A 22,284-nucleotide genomic window follows, 5' to 3' on the forward strand; every position below is an offset into this window, starting at 1 on the left:
ACACGTTCAGAAGATAAAGCACATAATTGTACCTTTAGGGGTCCAACGGCTTGTCATTGGGGCCCTCTAAGGAGCAGTTTTGTCCCCATGACATGGGGAACTAATTTGTCACCTTGTGGTTTGAACTTTATTCTTGTTCTGATTTTATAACTACAATACTGACTGGAGAATTGTATAATCTATTTTTCATATCCACAGATCTACAAAACTTGTAGATTAAAATATTATAATATTTTAGCTTATTTATTTATTGATTTGAGTATTTATTTTTACATTCATTCATTCATTGGCTTTGGCCTAAGAAACGCTGTCTCCTTTCCTGCTTAGGAACATGTATGTACCTTTTTGGTCCTGTAAAAAGGTACACAGGTCCAGTAATTAGGACATTTGTAAGACTGCACCTTGGGGGACAGAAATGGACTGTACCCCCTAACCCCTTTGTAGGATAGCTGCAGCCAGAAGGTCTTCAGTGAAATAGGAGGCAGACTCGAGAGACTTGGTTGACATCCTACAGGTGAACATTTATTTACAAGTGCAACCATCAAATGTGCAAAGATAAGCAGAGATTTCTTACTGATGATTCTGGAAAGAAGTTTTGACTTGGTAGACGGACGCGAGGGGAGATCGCAAAAATGGGGAAACCCGATGATCTGCGGAAAGCAGTGACTGCGGCGGGCAGGCACAGCTGTGTTGTGAATGAACCAGAGTGGGGAGATTGACAATTAGAAGAGAGTGGGGTTAGTATTGAGGTGAGCCAGGAAGGCGAGAGGAATAGGGAGAAAAGAGGAGATGGGTTTGCTGGGGTCAGACCAAAGAAGGCAAGACTTAGTGGAGCTGCCGGTGGACGAGTGAGGGATAGAGAAAAGGATGGACAGGAGTTCAAAAATCATATTGAGGTTTGGAGCAGAGGAGCAGAGGAGGAGAAGTGGAGAAGATGGAAATTTGTTGATTGTTTGTGGGAGTGAAGAGCAGAGAACGATTTAAAGTGATAAGTGTAAGTCACACTGAAAAGGGAAGTAAGTGGAGTAAGGGAGTGATATGGGGGTGCCAGTTGGTGTCATGATGGAGGAAATTAAAACAAACATAAAAGGAGGAAAGGTGATGGGGGTTTGATGAATACAGGCAACTTGAGAGGGAGTGAGGACAGACAGTGATTCCGAAGTAAGTTATTCCGAAGAAAGTGACACTCGGGTTCCTGAGCTATAATGTCAGAGAATACATGCAAAACAGTCGTAATAAATAGATAAGTGGAGGTAACAGTGTGGCTGAGGTCTGCTCAGCATATTGCACAGGAAAGTATGAGTCTTTTTTATGTGGTGTTAGAGTCTGAGATTTCAGGATTCCCCCTCGTGTAGTGTGTAAAAATGAGGTGATAGCTCAAAAATATGTATCTCTGCACGTCATTGTCCAGCCCTTAATTTGACTTAATGAGCCAATAACCTGATTTAAATGGGGGAATAAGAGGGTTCAAAAGAGTTTCATGTTTAGTAATGAGCCTGCATGTGATTGTGTGTGTGGTGGTATGTACATTAATGGCTAAGCATATGTACTATCTTGGTGTGTGTGTGTGTGTGTGTGTGTGTGTGTGTGTGTGTGTGTGTAGGTACAGTATGTACACATACTGTACCTACACACCTACATCCTCTTACAGAGGAGCCTGTTTCACACAAGACAGGCATATTTTTTGTTACCATACACTGAGGCATGCGCTTATGTTTCTGGCGCCCCCTGGTGTCCTGGCAGTTTGCCAGTGAGTCTGGAGCAGAGCCTTGTTAAGCTCTGCTGTAGTTCCCCCTAGTGGCCATAATTCATACTTGCTGTTTGCCTTAGTGCTTGTCCAACCCTTTCTCATTTTTACCCAGTTTATCAGACAGACCTGTGAGGCCGAGTGTTGCTGTCACAGCTGATAATATATACATATACAGCATGTAAAAACATGCTTATCATACATGATAATTGATCCTAAAACCATCCATACAATTTAGTACCTGCCAGTTCAATATTCACAGGTGTCCTACACTGAAGATAGCCCCGAGCCACGAATTCTGGACGAAACCAGGAACCAAACGTCTTCAGTGGAACCAGCTCTGCTTGACTGTAATGTTTTTCAAGTGGTTTTTAATTGGATATTCGTCCCTACAATTTCAGATTTTTTGTAAATTATCCTTTTGAAAGCTGAGCATATTCACTTGACTTCTTTCAAAAATATTAGAAAAAATACTGTTTAGCAGTGAGGAAGAAATGACCCATAAATTAGGACAAAACTTGTAAAATGTTAGAAGATGACCAGAAAATTAAATAGATATACAAATTAGCCCCCAAAAGTTCCTGAAAATTAGTGAAACTTTGTCAGAAAAATAGCCACAAAAAAGTAAAAATTCTGAAAAATAAATAAATAAATAGAATTTGAGGTTTTATTAAACCCTCAAAAAGATTTAAGGGCTCCTGGGATCAGACACAAAGCAGGAGACAAAATACCAAATGTTGGCGAGAAAACATATTAAAAAGCTTTTATTCAGTTAGCCTTCAAAAAGCAAATTATCATTATGCACTGTCATGAACAACTATTTAATTTGGTTCTATCATAGGAAATCCAGATGGTGATATTTCATTTCCATGATGGCATCACCCTGGGATTCCCTAACTGCCGTACTTTTTTAAATTAAGAAATTACTTCGTTTTCCAGTTTGACAAAGGCTTATATTGAAAAAAACACAATAATAAAGTCAAGGTCTAAGAAAATGATGTGGCCCCTGTCACGGCCAGGATGACAACTACCAGGGGATCTGGTTGCCCATCCAGTCAACCAGCTTCCCGCTGTCTTTGTCACTGAGTGATGACATCATACTGAGCATGCCCAGTACACTCTGCTGAGGGGTCATAGGAGCCTAAAGGAGAAACAACAGAGAGAAAAGGTAATGGAAATACATGACCAACAAAACCCAAAACAAAACTTTAAACAGCCATAATAATTACTGAATAAATGTTCGTACATGGAATATACTTATATTCTATGTACCATGGAATATACTTATGACATTTTCAGTACGCTCTCCTTTTCCATGTTTCTTTCAGCTGCTCCCTCCTCCCTCCCTCACCTCTTTTCCTCCCATATCAGTGATAACCCATCCAGGATGGACGCCGGTGACCAGGATGCTGTGTTTCCTGAAGTCCTCAGCCAGACAGCGAGTCAGCATGTTGAGCGCCGCCTGGCAGCAGCAGACAGAACAGTTTTATTCAAATGACAGCACTTACTGTGATCAATAGAAGTATGCAGTCAAGGGCAGATCTTCCAATTCCTTGTTGGGGGACAAGAGACAAAAAAATTCCCTTCAGTAATTCTTGGGGGTTTATACTTACAACTTATTTATGTGAAGTAACTCTTAAAAATTATAAAAATTATTATTGCTACCAGCTATAAAACAGAGTGTTCAGGTATGAAAACCCATCGTCATAATTAAACAATGTTTTCATCATCAGAACTAAACATGCAACATTTGTACCAAAGCAAACGGCTTGAAAACGGCTGAAGAGCGGAGGGCGCTGCGGTTCGAGCTGTGGACAGACGTCCCGCCTCCGTAAACAGGCGTCAGGGGAGGCAGGTGGGAACGCAGGTTTCACCGCAACCGCCAGACAACAAAGCAACAAAACCAGGCGTGAGAAAGCATCTGCGTTTTTTAAGTTCTACCTTTACAGAGTGAGTTTATTAGAGGTCAGTGAGACACCACACACTCTGATCAAGTAGAGTTTGATCTCTCTCTCTCTCACACACACACACACACACACACACACACACACACACACAGTTGGAATCAAAACAGGAAGTGCAGTTGACCAAGCCACTATGTAATATGAAAGGGGGGGGGGGGGGGTGCGTCGATCTTTCTAAACTTAAAAACACATTGTTTTGTTTTCTGTCTGTAATTAACACGAGTGCTCCAAAACACTGAACTGGACTCCCCGTGCACAGCCGGTAGCAATCAGGTGTTGGTCGGTCGCAGGAACATCTCAGTGAAGGGCTGCCTCCGAAATGTATGATTTTGAATTATATAGTTTTGTTTCCATGATTTGTCACCCCATGGATTTCCACCCATGGTTGCAGTCAATATATATTTCCGATTGTTCAAGAATCGAGGATATGTTTATTGTCCCTGAGAGACAATTTATTGTACAGCCAGAAACCATCTGAGATCAGACAAACAATAAATAAATACAGCATCAAAATCTAATTGTGTTGTTTAACAGGCCCAGATAAATGAGTACTTAAGGCTCCTGGTGCATGTTGACAGATGGAAGCTGTTTGAACTTCTTGGACAGGCTTTCCTGAGCCCAGGTTAGGCTAACCCTAACCCTAACCCTAACCCACCTGGTACAAATAAGTACAAGGTGACTGAGGATCATTCAAGGTCGTGCCTGCAGCGATGATACTCAGTCAGCGCCCCACACCAGACGACAAAAGAGAACATGAGGACAGATTCAGTAAAATGAGAACAAAGCATTCCCATAAAGAAGCTGTCAGCATCGACATTTTGAAGCCTGCCATAAAAATCCTTCTGCTGATGAGCTTTTCTCTGCTCGGCGTCCAGCTGAAGCTCCAAGCTCAGCTCAGCATCACAGAGCCAAGACATTTTGAGCGCTGCATAAACTCAACATCCTGCTCATTCATCACCACAGGACAGATGACCACAGGATTCTTCCTCAAGTCCACAGTCATTTCTCTAGTTTTAGACATACTCATGTCGCCAGCGGACTTCATGATGTGACACGTCATGACTCGGCTTGGGCGGTGGTTAGAGTACAGCACAAATAAAGGAGGTGAGAGGACGCACCCCTGGGACAACACCTGTCAAAACACCGTTCAGCCTCACAAACTGCAATAGAAATAAAGCTTGTTGAAAACTGGGATGATTCCTATGCATGGTGACGTTTGAATAAATGACCCATTTTAGTCAAATCCAATGCACGCAATTCACACTGAAATTTTGTCTGGAAGTGCTTCTGCGCTCCCACTTACACAGATAACTGAATACATGTAAAAGACAGGGTCCAGCTGACTCATGTCTCTCTGGTCTAACAGCACATTACAGCATTATTTATCTAACAGATGCTGTGAGAGGTCTGCGTCTATAAAGGCTGCATGTTAGCATCGTGTCATCCTGAAAACATTTTCAGATACAAATTGCATGAAAATGACTAGAAAATTAGTAAATATAATATATTACAAGAAAGGTATTTGAATTTGAAGTTAAATTATATGAAAATTCTTCAATTCTTGAGCAAAATGAGCTGCAGTACCTTGCTTGTCCTGTAGGGGTACATCTGCACGATGTGGAAGTTCTGGGGGCATTTCTCAATGGACGAGACCAGAGTCGACATGTTGATGATGGCTGACCTTCTGCAAGACATTTGACCACCTGAGGTACACACACACACACACACACACACACACACACACACACACACACACAAACAAAACCTTTAAGGTAAAGATATAAACACCCACATTCTTAATGCAATAATCCACAACATTCTATCTGAATAACTATGAAGTCCTGCTGTTATCACTGACTGAGCCCCACAGTGAGCGCTTCAGCACAGCTGCTGTTCTAAACGTCTGCAGCTCGACGTCATGAAGAAAATAACAGTTAGTTAATGGTTAATAAGTTATTTCAGTGAGATGTTATGAACAAACAACCAAACAAAAAACAAATGAATAACAAAAACACAAAAACAAAACAGCAAATGAAACTTAGATACTGCAAACAAAAGTATTATAAAGTATTATAAGCAAACATAAATAAATAAATAAAATAATATAGTATTTAAAAAATGACACTGACGTACTGAAAAAAAATCCTCAGCACTTTTATCCCCAGTACTTTAATCTTTATGAAAAGATGATTTCTTTCAGAAAAACTATATTTTAATTAATTAATTACTTAATTAATTAATTAATTTCAAACAATTTATCATAAAATGACCCAAAAATAATAATTAAAAAAATACTATGCAATGCCACAAAATTACTGATATGAAGTTCAATAAAAAAAAAAAAAAAATACAGGAAAAAAGAGCAAGAGAGAGAAATTCAAATTCTCCAGGAAGAAACACCAAACCAAAGTAATAATTTAAAAAAACAAAATAAAAATGCCTAATAATAATAATGATGATGATACTACTACTACTAATAATAATAATTCTTATTATCAAAGCAGCTAGAAGAAGAGAATTACACTAATTTGATCTGTACCACTGTAATTTAGAGGTGAGCTAGACTCCGCAGCCCTCTGGAGGTGTGGAAGAAACTTCTAGAGAGAGAGAGAGAGAGAGAGAGAGAGAGAGAGAGAGAGAGAGAGAGAGAGAGACCCACATGTGAATTGAGAGATATTTCATCTAAAATTCTTAAATTCAGTTTTTCTCTCATTAATCTTTATGCCCAATAATGACAAAGTGGCAGCAGAATTGTAGAAAATTTATTAAAAAGGAAAAACTGAAATATCACACTGACATCAGTATTCAGAGCCTTTACAGCCTGCAGTATTTTTGGGTCTGATGCATTTTGTCATTATGGGGCACTGAGTGCAGATTAATGAGAGAAAAACTGAATTTAAATGATTGCAGCATCAGGCTGCAACGTAACAAAAGCTAAAAAAGGGATTAGGGTTAAAACACACCCACACACACAAGTGATTTATGTACATGTGGGTGATTTCCATAAATGGCATATATGACCACATTAAATACCCATAGATGAAATATATAAAGTGATGCATTTTCATACGAGGACATACCTAACATATATTACAAATACATAGCAGGTATGTCTGTTTGGGTTATATATGATTACAGATGCAACATGACAGCGTTTCTCTCTGTGTTCTTATGTTAGATAGTTGAGTATCAGATAAATACAAAGAGACAGTGACAAACAGGCGTGGACAGCCCAGCATGATCAGTGATCCTGTGTACCATTCACTAATATAGGTTGCTAGCATGTTCTGCATGGTTGCTATGGTGATCTAAGAGGTTGCTAGGGTTTACCAGGTGATTGTTAGTGTGTATTAGCCAAACATTTAAATTAAATTTCAGTCAAATTTAGATGAAAGTATGTGGAAGAAATTGGGTGCCAAAAATGAAAAGAATAAAAATTAATAAATAAACAAACAAACAAGAATCAAGAGCTCAACCCACCTTCGCCAGGAGAAAGGGTCCCGCCACATTGGTCTCAAACACCTCCATCATGTCTGCTTTACTAGTGGCAGATAACAGCGCTGGTGATGCTGGTTTGTTGATAGCAGCATTGTTGATGAGGAGATTCAAACCGCTGGCCGTGACACGCTCACCCACCACCTGGACAGCAGCCGTAACGCTGTCCTCATCTGACGTGTCTGCAGATGGGTGCACACACACACACACACACACACACACACACACACACACACATACACACACACACACACACACACACACAACCAACCAAACACAACTCAAGTTACTCAGCCACATACTTCTTGGAGTTCAGTAAAATGTTCTATAAAAAGGCATTTGTAAAAAGGCGACCCCTCATGAATCTGTCACTCTCAGATGATTTCCCACTGCCTGACAACCTTAACACTTGGGAATGTTATGGCTTCTGATTTACTGTGGGGGTTTTGTGCTGCACCAGGACCCTCATAAGCAAACTCAGGGTCAGCAAACCTGGAATGAATGAATGAATACATGAATAACCCTAACCCTAACCCTAACCATAACCCTAACTATTTAATACAGCTTCAGATGGGCGGCCACCTTGCCCAGGAGTCACCTCAATATTCAAATTGATGTGTACCTTACCAAATGAATGCATGTGTACAATGTATATATTGTTGCTGTCCCTTATTGTTTGTATTTTATTGAGTGCATATCCCTCAGCATGTTTACAGCACTTACCTTCCTTCCAGATGAGGCCTTGCGACCTCACTTAGGCTCACTCCTGGGTGAGGCTGGGCAGGCCACCGGACTGCACCGGAAATCATGAAATTGTTTAGAGTGTATTTATTCTAATATATTATATTTCTTTCTTTTTTATATATATACATAAAAATTGTGGTACATTGCTAGTACTAACTATGAATTTCTACTGCCCTGCCGTCTGCCACCTAACCCACTCTGATTATAGGAATCATCTATACACCACATCATCATGGAGTGTGGGAGGCGACTGTGTGCAGGCCCCTGTTTGCCAGTGCAATGGACCCACATGGTGGCGATCTTAGACCCAATCTCCCTTACCTAACCCTAACCCTGTCTGGATGGGTTAGGGTTAGTGGGAGTTAAATTTACATAAACTGTGATATATTATTGGTTGTGGTCAGGACCCTATTCCAAGATGTGTTAGTAATATCTATGTATTTTTCTTGATGATGATGATGATGATGATGGTGTAATCTGTTGCAGCAGTTACCTGTGCAGGACCCTGATGAAGGTGTATGCTCTACATGTGGACGGACTAATTAATCGTATTGCATTGAAACTAATGTTGATGTTTTGCTGTTGTTGTTACTGATGATACAAGTCTTGATTAAAAACCACGGTTTGATGATATTACCCATTTCACTGTCCGACATAAGTCACCTACATGCTATGGGGGATACTAACAGAGGAAAACCCTCTGCATGGAGAGGAAGAGGAGGCACAGGGGCTGATCTGGCACCCAGTTAGTTCTGTGTTCAGTGTCTGAATTAACGTTCTGTTCCATTCAGGTCTAACAGAGCCAGGCTCCTGCTGCTGTTCACGCTGGTTCACTGGAAACTCTGCTGCACTTAAATGGAACAGAATCTTAATTAATGTCATTAGTTCCACCTGCGTTTACCTGCTGTTTCATGTCAAGATGGCTGCTGTGAAAACAGTTTGCTGTAAATTAGAAACCAAATTTCAGTTTTATCATATTATTGTGTATCATATACTCTGTTTGCGTACGACGGCTGCCATAAATACTGATGGCCACGATGATTAAGTCAGTTGTTTGTTGCTTACAAATTATGAACAATGGCAGCCCAAACAGTGCATGTTTAATGGAAATTAATTCTGGGTGGGCACCTTTACCATGGCAGTATCTATCTACAAAGTCAATAGCAGGAAAAGGAAAATCTTACATTGTATACAAGGGTGTGTTGTGTTTACCTAGTTGGACTATGGTGACTTGCTCAGGACGCTGATTCGCCAGCGCTCTCAGGACCTGATGGGAACAAACAGTATAAGGCAGGAAGGGACAATGGGAGGAAGAGAGAAGAAAAGAGAGAGAGAGAGAGAGAGAGAGAGAGAGAGAGAGAGAGAGAGAGAGAGAGAGAGAGAGAGAGAGAGAGAGAGAGAGAGCTTGTTTTGTGTGTGGATCATTTCACTGCATGACTGCGTGGAAATCATATTGATTCCAAGCTGATATACATTAACAGGACTATGGCAAAAACTACAGCAAAACAGGAAAACAGTGTTACCTCATGATAAAGTCCTCATGAGAGCATTTACCAAAACAAAAAGGAGCATATAATGAAAGAAGGGACCTTGTCATTTAGAAGTGAATGACCTGTAATCGGTTCCAAGTGTGTTTTGTTTTGAGTGAGTTTTTATGCCTTGTTTAACAAATCAGTGCTCAGCGAGGTGGCAGAATCTGTCTGTTGCTAGCTCATATTTGATGTGTGGGATTGTACATTTTGAACCTGCACGTGCGTAACATTAGCAGTGTTTGGCCAGAACCAGGCTTCACACCAGGCTCAACGCAGCTGCTGGGCAGACTAATGCACACACAGGACAAACAGCAGTGTGCATTATGTAAGATATGTTTTGTTATATAGTTGAGTCTCTGTCCTGTCAAGGTTCAGACAGCAGAGGTACAGGTTCTTTCCTTGCCCATCCCATTGACTTCACTATTACTGGCACCGGCTGTTTCTTTGTGGCAACGGCATGTCGTCCCTTCTCTCTTTGTGTGTTCCTTGCCAATACATAGGATGTGATGTAAATCCCTTGCAACATCGAGTTCTGCCGTCATCAGTGCAATACAGGCGTGTCACACAAGCAGCTGCATTTATCAACCACCTAATCCATCAGGGGTGACGGACAGGTTTGTGGCCTAAGTAAGAAGGAGTGAGTTTTAGGACATAATTTTTCAACATTTTCTCCTCCCACATTAATACACTTGTGTCCACTCGTCTCGTGGACATGGAGCATACAGATCCTTTCTGTGTAGAAGCTGCTATCCTGTGGTCCACAGCATCAGTGGCATCATCATCTGAGGCCAAATGGCAAACATCATGCTTTTTCATCTTCTGGAAGAAGTAGTAGACAATGGAAACAACAAGCTCACACCTTGGACATCTGGAGTTCTTTGCAGATGATTCCATGAACAAGTTCCTGCCCAGCTCGGCGTCAGTGTCATGTTCAGCCTCTTGATGTGTCGGTGTGTCATGATGATGTCATGGATCTTACCAATGATCCAATAATATGGCCACAGTGACTGCCTTCCCAGATGGGGTTCATCTTCCAGACTCAGCCACCCACCTCCAGTCATACACAAAGTGTCAGTACTTTGGAGTTTGTAGGCCATTTGTGTTCCTTTGACATAAAGCAAAATACTTTTTGGCAGAAATGCACAGCTTATTGTTCCATGTAAGAGCATCTGTGAAGCCTGGTGGTGGCAGCATCAGGAGGATGAAGGAAACCTGCTTCACCTTTCCTGCTCCCACAAGACAGGGAGGAAAGGAAAGAAACTCTTGAGGACTTGTATGTGTCCTCCACTAGAATACAATCTGCAAGAAAAAAGCACAAAAATGTATGTAATAAAAGAAAACAAAGATACAGCAGAGACAAATTAATGCTCAAGAGATAATAGTGAATATTTGTTTTCATTATTTTTCCATTTATTTAATGACATTTTTCCATACAGATGTGCTAGCCTGGCTCTACTTGGTTTGACTCGGTGCAGCTGGGATTTGCTTTTCCGTTGCAGCAGGACTACCAGCTCAAAGGGTTAGGGTTAGGTTTGTCCTTACTAACAGTGAAGCCCCTCCGTTCCTCCCTTGTCTACCAGCGCACCACACCAGTCTTTTATTTTGGCTTGAGGGCAGGTCGGCGCTTTGGTCCCGCTCTGGAGACAACTAACCCTAACGTGCCCTGGAGACAACTAACCATTTCTTAAACCCTCTGGCTCGTCTTCATCCGAGTTATATTAAAGACACTTATGAATTTGTGGAAAAATTGAAACAACCGGGGGTTCTCGCACATGCCTTTTTATTTTCAGTTGATGTAGAATCTTTATACTCCAATGTAGATACCTCTCGAGGCCTAGAGGCGGCGGAGAAATTGTTTGCACGCTATCCGGATAAAAATAGACCGGACACAGCCATTTTGAAACTTTTAGAAATAACACTGACTAGAAATGATTTTCAGTTTAATGATGAATATTATTTGCAAGTTTGTGGCTGTGCTATGGGCTGAAAATATTCTCCGGCCAACATGGATATTTATCTGGTGGAATGGGAACAGATGGCCTTTGAGAAGTGTACGCTACATCCTCTGCTTTACCTGAGACATTTCAATGATATATTTGGTGTTTGGACACATTCATTTGAATGCCCATCACCCGAGAATTAAATTAAAACCAAATTTACAGACTCAACAGGTGAAATTTTTAGACACCTTGGTTTTTTTCACACCGTTGGGTGATGGACCAGACACCAAAAAATTAGCGACAAAAGTATACTTTAAGGATACGGACAGACATGCATTATTACATAAAAGGAGCTTTCATCCCAAACATACTTTTCGGGGTATTATTAAATCCCAATTGATTCATTTTCACTGTATTTGTACATTCCTGTAACATTGCTTCTTGAGGAGCATTAGGAGTGAAGTTCGGAGAATGTTTGAGAATGGTGGTGGTTTGGTGCAGAGACGGGAGAACACACAAACGTGTGCCCTAATTTGGAATTTAGACCTTTGACCCGACATCAACTAATGCGTTTACGCTATTGAAGGCAAAACATGCGGTAAAAAAATATATAGGGGACACCGGAGGAAAATTAAAAGATCGATTATATCAGCATTTATATCTAATCAGAAGAGGCAACTCAGAGAAAATTCTAAATAGACATTTTCAACAACATTCAGTGGGACAATTAAGATTCTTTGGTTTGGAAAGAAATAAAAAATGGACTTCAGACCAGAGGAAAATGGTGGAACAAAAATGGATAAAGCTCATACAAACTCACTCCATTAGGACTAAATGAAAAATAGCGCACTTTATAAATGGAGACCCTGTGGTCTGACCCCTCTTTCTCCTGCTCCTCAATGTATAAAACTATCTTCCCTTGTTTAAGGTACAGGGGTATGTGTATGCGTAGTTTTATATGTATATGTATGTGTGTAGTATAGATATCTGAGTGTGTGTGTATATATATGCATATATGTGTTATGACGTAAAGGATTTACTTACAGGTGAATACATATTCAAGGGTTTTATTTTTATAGTTCCATATTCAAATGGACGGAGGAAGATTTATGGTTGGAGGCAAAAGGGCACACATTTTGCACAAGCATATTTACTATGGAATGAATAGAATAATATTGGGCCAAATGGAACCTTAGCACTTATGCACGCTTATATACACTTGATAATAGAAGTGACTGGTTCACTGATTATGAATTTGGTTTAAATTTATTTTGTAAGAATACAATAGCCAGATTTGGTTTTTCAATGGCACTTATATCTTGTATTTTTACATGATTAAAATTCTTCTTCTTCCTTTACATTTTCGAATTTTTTCTATTTTGACCCAATATTATCTACCCTGATAATATCTAATTTACCATGAAAACGCTATTTGGTTTCACAAAATAAAATTTAAAAAAAAATAATATACTAAATCTTAGGATTTCTTATGGTAGCAAATAACAAACCACCTTAAACTGAATAAAAAAATATTATTGGTTATCTTTATAATTTACAAATAAATAACATTATTTATGGATATATATATATATATCTCAGGAAAAGGTAGGGTTAGAGGAAAGGGTTATTTATTTTGAAGAAAAAAAATACAAATGGATATTACTATATGAATTGGTATTACTGTTACTTTATAAATGGGGTATTATGGAAGCAGCACACAAAAAATATAGAGAGACCTCTTTACACTTAGCACTTATGCATGTTTAATTCTTAATAAATTGTGATGTTTGATAACTTCTGAAATGCCATGTCCCTCAACTTCAATATCGTGTGATTTATGGTCTTTCCCTGAAAGCACTTAATCCAGTTTGAGTCTCACGTGATATTTTTCTATTAACATTAAAAGACTCTTGGTATGTATAGATATGTGTGCATGTATATGTATACATGGGTGTACGTATAAAAGAATATATATATCTTTCTCTCTAATATTGTGTGCTTTTATCCAGAATATATATTGGAGGTATTTTTTTACTAGAATACGACAGACTAGACATAGATAACTATTACTTGCTTTATTTTCAACCTTTTGTGTGTGTAATACTTACCTCTTGTCCACCCCTATTTATATTTATTCTATATTACATATTTCATAGTGGTATCTCTTTGTATTATCATCTTAACTTTGTAAATTGACACACTTAACCTTAACCTTGACTTTATCTAAACATAACCTTTATTCTAGCCTCAAACTAATTCTAACCCTATCTTTAATCCTAAACCTTAATCTAAACTTAATTTCTAACCAAGCTCCAACCTTCTAGCTCTAACCTTAATCCTGACCGTTCATGGAAGGTTTATTTTAAACCTAACCTTAACCTAATTCTAACCAGAACTTTAACCCTTAATCTAATTTAATTTCTAACCTAACCGTAATCAAATTCCATCCCTAACTTTAACCTTAATTTCATCTTAATTAAATCCTAACCCTAGTCTTAATCTAATTTTAACCCTAACCTCTATGGGATCTAAACATTACCTTACCCCTTACCCCTAACCCCTACCTAATCCTTACCCTAACCCTAACCTCCTTCTAATCTTGGCTTTTTCTTTACCCTACCCTTATCTAACCCTACTATCACCTAACCCTAACCTGGGAACTTGGTGAGGAAGTTTAAGGAGATAGGAAAAGAGGGAAAGATGAAATAGGAAAAGAAGAGAGAAGAGGCTAGGTAGAAAGAGAGAATAGGAAAGTGGAGGAAAGGATGAGGACAGAAAAATAAAAGAAAAGTGGAAATTTCCTGAGGGAGATGTGGAGGTGGAGGATTTGGACCACGGACGGACATGAATGGAAATGCAAATGTGTCACAGTTCAGTTCGGGCGGCCATGACAGCAGGACCAGACCGCCCAGCCCAGCGGGCCTCCAGCCAAACGGGCCGTCCACACACAGTCTCACACACACAGTCTCACACACAGTCTCACACACGGTCACTCACACACAGTCTCACACACACACAGTCTCACACACAGTCTCACACACACAGTCACACACACACAGTCTCACACACAGTCAAACAGTCTCACACACAGTCTCACACACAGTCACACACACACAGTCTCACACACAGTCACACACACAGTCAAACAGTCTCACACACAGTCACACACAGTCTCACACACAGTCACACACACAGTCGCACACACAGTCTCACACAGTTACACACACAGTCTCACACACAGTCTCACGCAAACAGTCTCACACACAGTCGCACACAATCTCACACACATAGTCTCACACACAGTCAAACAGTCTCACACACAGTCTCACACACAGTGGCACACACACAGTCTCACACACAGTCTCACACACACAGTCTCACACACAGTCTCACACACACAGTCTCACACACAGTCTCTCACACAGTCAAACAGTCTACATACTTCCATAATGAAGCAAAATTGGATTTTGGTAGCGTGTTGGGGTTTGTGGCTTTGAGTCCACATGGTGGTGAAGTTTCCCTAGGATGTACTGCATGCCCACAGCACAGCCCAACAGGTCCCAAAATTACACTTTTAGTGCATAAATGGACACAAATCAAGCAGATAATACCAATATAAAAAGTGTACCCTGTGTAATTAGAATTATCATGAAAATGCTATCAAGTTCTTTCTTCCTGATGCAAGGTTACCATGCTGCAGACTCTTACCTGCCAGATCTACTTTCCAACAACAAAAAAGATGTTTAATTTCCTAAGAAATGAGTACTGGGGTTTGTTTTTTAAAATTGGCATAATCCACTTTGTTCACCTTCATTTATGTATTATAAGAGTTATTATGGGAGCTGTTTTTGCTGTGGAAGTGAATGGAGAGACAGAGATTCAGTGTTGTGGAGCTCAGAGCAGCTGCTGAGGAGGTTTCAGCTCCATGTGGACTCACATCACATCAGGGAGTTTCTCAAAAAACCTGAAGTAAACTATAGTTATCGAACACATTTTTTTTAACACACTTTTATTAGAGGTGCACATTTGCAAAAACAGACACAAAGGTGGAGTATACAAAACTGCCAAAGGTTTATTGAAATGAGGACCATTTAGACTTAAGTACACAATTCTCATAGTGTACTTTTAAAAGAGGTTAAAAAGATCTGATATGCCTTTTCTAAACCATATTCCTCATGTATATTTTGATTTCAAAAACACAGGACGAGATGTAAACAATCCTTTAAGTATGAGCAAGTACCTAGAGAATGACTATGACAATATGTCTGACACAGCAGAATTTGGTGGGCAACCTCCTTTGGGGGGTGATCCAGGGTTCACATCTTCAGTAGTATACCCCAGGTGTCATTGGGTGTTTCGGCCATTACTACAAGACACCCCTGACTGAGGAAGGCCCTACGGGGGTGATCAAGTCCCCGCAGTGTGTCCCCCAAATCACCCTCTCAAACAGGGGCCCAGCAGGAGTCTTGCCTCTTTATCCATATCCACTGGCTGCTTTTCTCAGCTGCCTCAGACATTGCTTTGATGGTTTGGCGCAGGCTCTGGCCTCTGATTCCCAGATCCTTCAGCAGCCTGGTGGTAGATCCTGCCACGAACCCTCTGCACCCCACCTCCACCGGTCGGACTTAGCGTAGCTGTTTCCGCTCGAAAGCTTCGTCCACTGAGTCCTCCCAGGGTATGGTGAGTTCAATGATGAAGACTTTTTTCTGATAAGGGGACCAGACTACCATGTCAGGTCTGAGGGTAGTGTTTGCGATCTCTGGAGGGAAAACAAGCTGCCGGCCAACATCCCCTAACATCTTCCAGTCACAGGCTGCTCAAAGCTGATCGTGGAGCTTCGACAGACTGGGGCTGCTCCTGGCTACTTTTGCCCCCTCATGGACAAACGTGACCTGCGGGGGGTTAAGTTCTCTTGGTGATAAGATGTTGGTAGCAGTTTGTTTGTTTTCCAGGGTGATGGCAAGGCTCTTGAGGACTTGGTTATGACGCCAGGTGTAACATCCTATATGACTTCTACTGAGAATCTGTGGAATGATTCAGATCGGAGGAAAGTGGAGCCTGGAGTGCTGACTCAGCAGGCAGGCTACTTATTGAAGCATTTCTGTTTTTGTTTTAGTTCATAGTCAGGTAAAGACCTGAGCTATTGTTTTGGGTGTTTGTTTAAAGCAAAGCAGGATCAGACTGTAGGCTCACTCACCTGTTCACAGTAAGGTGAAACTAAACTGGCACCACTACGTTTCACTGTTTCAAGGTGATGTCTTATGATGCCTTGCACAGGGGAATGGCTCCAGTGTTGGTGCTGGTCTAATAACAGAACTGTTTATTTTATAGTTCTGTACAGAAGGTTTGATAAGGGGGGGTTTATACACCAGTGGTTCATCTTTCCTAAACCCCGGTCAAACCGATTACAGTGCCTCACATTCACAGCTGAAAGTGTCTCATAGAGTATGTTTACATGCACACCATATTCCGGTAATATTCGCAATATTCCGGTTGCACACGTGTCACGTAAACACGCACCGCACCCGATTAAGGTCATATTCCGGTTGGAGAGAATTCCGAATAAGACCCCTGGCATATAACTGTTCCAACCGGAATACTGAGGCATGTTAACACCTTAGTCGGAAAATGCCCCGAACCGGAATATTCAGTCACGACTGCACGTGCTCGATTCACAAGGAATTCTGGGGCGTCTTTGTTGCTATGGTTACTACAAGCGGGGAAAACGACACAGCGCACACTACAGCATGGCAAAAAGCAGCAAGAGCCAGGATACTGCAGTCCGCCTTCAGCTAATGAAAGACTTAAATATCATGGAGTATATCGATGGGAGAAAACACAGAAATAGCGACAGAAGAAGAAGAAGACTTCTTCTTCTGTATTTCTGGCAGACCAGATGCCTATACACGTACTGCTGCCCCCCGCAGCTGAGTGTCGTATTACGTAAGAGAGTGGAATACGCCAAAACACGGGGACATGCCAAGTAACATGTAAATGGAATATTCCAGTTGCCGCGGCGCAGTTACCTTAGCCAGAATATTGACCCGAACCGGAATATGGTGTGCATGTAAACGTAGTCATAGGCTGTTTCACACCGGGACGCCCACGTTAAAGATTTCCTTGTTAGTATATTGCACCTGTTTTGGATGAAAAGTGCAGCTATATCTGAAAACTCATGTTTCTGAAGGGAATCAATCCTGTGTCATAGAACTTTGTAGCATCAAAGGAAGCTGAACTGTTTGGGGGATTTTTTTCATAACGCTGTGTGATTTGTTTCTCTCGCCGGTAAGACGCATTACTCCAGCCATAATACCAAGAAAATACATGTGCCTTTGAAATGAAGGCGCAAGAGTTTAAAAGTAAAGAAATATGGTTTCAAATCACTTTGAACTTCAATTCATCATCAAACCCAATCAGTGAGAACTCAGACTGATATTTGATGCTTTAATAATTGTATGAAATACTAGGATATATTATATATATCACACTGGGCACAAACTGCACACAGCATGGGCTAAAGCAGATACTACATAATTTATCTGTCACTGCCATGGCACAAGATAGAACACACTCTTATAGACCTGCCAACGCTTCAGGACAGTGGTGCTGCTGTCTTCCTCTCAGTGTTACTGAGGTTGGAAGCTCCACATGCTAACTGTTAGCCTCATGCCACTGAGCTGGACTTCCCCCCGGCTAACAGTCTTAAAAATTACCACCTTAATCCAGTCAAATAAGGTTTAACATCACTTTACAAGCCTCAGGTTCTGATACTAAAATGCACATGATTACTGAATGCATATGGATGGTAGTTTGGCTCAAATTAATGAAATAAAAATAAAATAAAATAATAATAATAAAATGTTCGTTTTTTTTTTGTTTTGTTTGTTTTTTTAATTTGTGATGAAGCCGTGTCAAAGACAAATTTCTGTTTTTATTGAAGAACAGACAATAAAGTTTCTATTCTATTCTTACTGTTTAAAACTATATTTTTCCTGTTGTCATCATCCATACATAGAGAGCTTAGAATATACTTTTAGGTTTTTTTTTCAAAGGTCATCATTTTTTACACTATTTCAGGCATTTTGTTGCACATAATCAAACTCAGAGTTTGATTATTTAACTATTTGAAAGGAGTAAGGTGGAGTGTGCAGGAGGCTAACGGTTAGCATTTGGAGCATCCCGCCAGTATCCAGCACTCAGTAACTGTCCTGTAACAGCATTTTTCACATTTTTCAAAATGGGTGAACTGTCACTTTAAAGCAGATACTTAAAACTGGTGTCACATATGACGTAATGAGTAATGATGGGCCACTTGATAGTTGTTTCACTTTAGAAAACTCATGATCTGGATGCAGACATTGGTGTTATGAAAGACTGAAACAAAACATGGCCAAAGACACTTCTTGTGCTTCTAAACCAGACATCCGCTTTGACAGAATACCACAAAAGTCTTGCGAAAGCTTAAGTTTCCAGTATTGTTTGCTAAGGCTTTTGAGAAATTCAAAGCAGTCAGCACAACAAAGGATTTTGCAAGAGGGGTTACACAGTAAGTGACCAAGGAAAGGCATAAGCATGTTAAATTATTATCTAGTAATGTAGTTTTCACGCCACAGACACTGCTGCTCCAGGGAGGACAGATTCCCTCAACATTTCCCTCTGCCCTGCTTTTATAATATAAACAACTTCTCAGTATCATTGCATTTGCATTCCTTTTTTCACACCTATAGAAATGACTCATCAAATCCATCGCAAGTAATAATCAGGTATTGCTTTAACGTTATATAGAATCTGCTGACTGTGCTTTTTGTTCTGTCATATGATTAAACCCAGAGTGTCGGCACAGCAGCTAAACCAGCAATACCATAGTCAGCTGCCAGTTTAGAAAAAACCTCAAGCTCAGCCAGGGTTAGGGTTAGGGTTAGCATCCTGCAGCCATGGGTGGGAGGCTGAATGGCAGCACAACTCAGGAGTATAAAGAAAAGTTAAACACAAGGCTGCACTTACTGGTTGTTCTGCTACTGTGAGCCAAATACATAGGAGCTTTTGTTTTCTTAGACAAAACCAGAATCATCAGAGAACTGGTGAAACCATATGTTTTATATTCTTCTTCATCATCATCTGCTTTTAATTATTATTATTATCAGTGTTAGTAGTAACAACAACCACAATAATAATAATAATAATAATAATAATAATGTTTTTCACCAACATTACATTTATCTTGTAATTTCCTCCGCCAGTGCAACTGGACACGGATCATGTTTTTGCCCCATTCTGTCTGTTTGTTAGCAGGATATCTCTAAAAGCTCTGAATGGATTTGCATGAAACTTTGTAGAAAATTTGCTCAAAGGGCAAGAAAGAACTGATTGATGAAAATGGGGTCTGGTGGTGGGTGTGATGAACTTTTAGTGAATATCCAACATGAGGAGCGCTTGTGTTTCGGCAGATGCGTGGTGCTGGGTTCGGGTTAGGGTTATGCACTCTGTTGACTGCATAGCTCCACTGATGTTGTATCATAGCTTCTACATTGTTGTGTTGCGTCGCTTTGGTGTGCATTCTGCAATCACATTTTCATTGTGTCATTGTGGCATTTTTTCAGATGCAGATGCCTCATCGGCCCGGCTGGTGGTGCTGGACGGGACGTCAGGCGGTCACCAAAACTGACAGGTCTCATGCTCTAGCCAGCAGGAATGTTGTCACCTAATTTCCATCACACAGATTTTGAGATGTGCTACTCCTGATCCAACCACTGACCAACCAACCAACACAGTGACAGAGGCCATGAGGAAATGCAGTGCTAATAAAATCCACTTCAAATTCTGTTTGTTACACCACAAAATGCAGAAAGCAGCCAGAAATTTCAGCTCTAGGCCAAGTAAGGGTGGAGTCACAGGTATTTATCAGCAACTCTACCAACCTCCCCAAAACATATATAAATATATTATAGTTATGGTTATTTTTGCTGTGTGACAGCAAAAAATGCACTTGCTGCCCCTTTAGTGTGTGTGATCCATTAGTTCATGATCTTTACAGCAGCCATAAATGAAAGTAAGTTTTCTGCTATTCGTGTTCCAGCTGTTAAACCAGTTAACATGCAGGAGGAGTGGACAGTCTGACCTCGGCCCCAGCTCCCTCGGGTTCCCGGCAGCAGGCGTAGATGTGATCCTCTTGTCCCGTGTTGTCAAGCAGCTGCTTCACCAGCTCCAGACCGATGCCTCTGTTGGAGCCCGTCACCAGGATGTTGCCTCCTAACCTCACAGACATGACTGACTATCAGAAGGCTGCTCACAGCTGCTCTCTGATCAGCATGGCAGTGACAGAAGGTGTGCCTGTGTGCCTCACTTCTATATTTGCTCAGCAGGGGTGTGAGCAGGAGGGAGTGGCTAAAGCAAAGGCCTCTGTCCTTTGTGTGCTGACCTCCATCTCGACTTGGACTCAGTTTCTGCTCGTGAGGTTGACCTGCTCTTTGCAATCATAAACATCTTCCAGCAAGCCAGTCAAATGTTTAATTGCAATAACTCAATGTTATTTATACCGCACCATTCATCCAAACAGGCAGCCCAAAGTGCTTCATACAGCAGGATTAAAATAACACACAGAGAACAAGAATAAAAAACAAAAGTTAAACAATTAACAACATGTAAAATGTTGCAAGCAGTAAGACTAAATATTAAAACAGTACAACAATACAAGTCAAATAAAATACTGTAAAACAAAATACTGTAAAATAAAATAAACACTAGGGGATGAAATAATATGAAAACTAAATTATCACTTAAAAACTACAACCATAAGATTACTCCAAATTACAATAAAATAAAATAAACACTGGGGGGAAAAATAATATGAAAACCACTGATTCAAACTTAAAAAAAACTATGGCTATAACATTACTCCAAATTCAAAGCCAGATTAAAAAGATAGGTCTTTAATTTAAAAAAAAAAAAAAAAAAAAAATCACCAAGGGAGCCATTTTAATAATGGGATGGAGCGGTTATGCCTCCTGGTAATACTGTAGTAAGTGTGTCAGCCCCTCCCTGCTAATAGAGAAATTCAAACAAATGTAGTTTCTATCATCCAAATTCATTCCCTAATTTGTTTCGGGGTTAGGGTAATTACAAAGAAAGCTGGTTGAACCACCAGTTTTTGTGGTTGACAAGCTGGAGTCATTTAAATTTCAAATTAATGCATTTTAAAAACCAGTTCAAACTTTCAACACTTCTCACCGACCTGTCATGTTGGCTCACCAACACACTGCCCAATAAATTACCTACGGAATTGGATTTGCAAATTATTTCTCCAGCGATGTGCCTTGACTGTCAGTCTGCCGTCTTCATCCTGCCGTGCAGTGAGCGCACGGCGTCGCATGTTGCCTGTTTTTTTTCTTTTCTTTAACCTTTATTTGTTAGAGAGGGACAGTGTACATTAATAAACATTTTAAAAGACAGTAAAATGTAAATGCACCCAATTATAGCCAAAAGGCTAATTTCCATTGGTAGTCCCCCTGCCAGAAGGATTATGGCCATACCTAAAAGCAACAGATTACAGTAGCAATATTCACAATCGTATTATCAATAACAATCGTATTATCAATAACAACAACAACAACAGCAACAATGCTGCAAGTAAACAAGTAAAATTAAGATTAGACCATGTGCTACAGAGGTGGTTCAACCAGCTTTCTTTCTGTCATGGCTCTCATCCTCTCAGTGCAAATCAAACTGTGGAAAGGACTTGATGTTGTTTCTGCCAGAGGAACGAGTCTGTTTGGGCTACGCTGCCACCTGCTGGACACAACAGGAGCTCTCCAGCTTTCACAAAAGTTTTCTCATCAGTTTGTAGACACAAACACAGACTAAAT

At 40.4% G+C, this 22,284-nt stretch overlaps 1 protein-coding gene across 2 annotated transcripts; it reads right to left on the minus strand.

The window, feature by feature from the left end:
* Positions 1-2,661: 2,661 nt before the first annotated feature.
* On the minus strand, positions 2,662-20,718 carry LOC115360871 (C-factor-like). Of its 2 annotated transcripts, XM_030054046.1 has the most exons (7): positions 20,541-20,718; positions 9,163-9,217; positions 7,192-7,388; positions 6,251-6,308; positions 5,296-5,414; positions 3,099-3,209; positions 2,662-2,888 (listed from the first exon to the last, which is right to left on the minus strand). In XM_030054046.1, the coding sequence occupies exons 1-7, from the start codon at positions 20,685-20,687 to the stop codon at positions 2,775-2,777; spliced, it is 801 nt and encodes a 266-aa protein (XP_029909906.1). In that variant the 5' UTR covers positions 20,688-20,718; the 3' UTR covers positions 2,662-2,774. The 2 variants fall into 2 exon arrangements, with proteins under 2 accessions (XP_029909906.1, XP_029909907.1); XM_030054047.1 differs by lacking the exons at positions 9,163-9,217; positions 20,541-20,718 and adding an exon at positions 8,638-8,772.
* Between the last annotated feature and the right edge of the window lie 1,566 nt (positions 20,719-22,284).

This window comes from Myripristis murdjan, chromosome 6 (assembly GCF_902150065.1).
Source record: "Myripristis murdjan chromosome 6, fMyrMur1.1, whole genome shotgun sequence".
Lineage (NCBI taxonomy): Eukaryota > Metazoa > Chordata > Actinopteri > Holocentriformes > Holocentridae > Myripristis > Myripristis murdjan.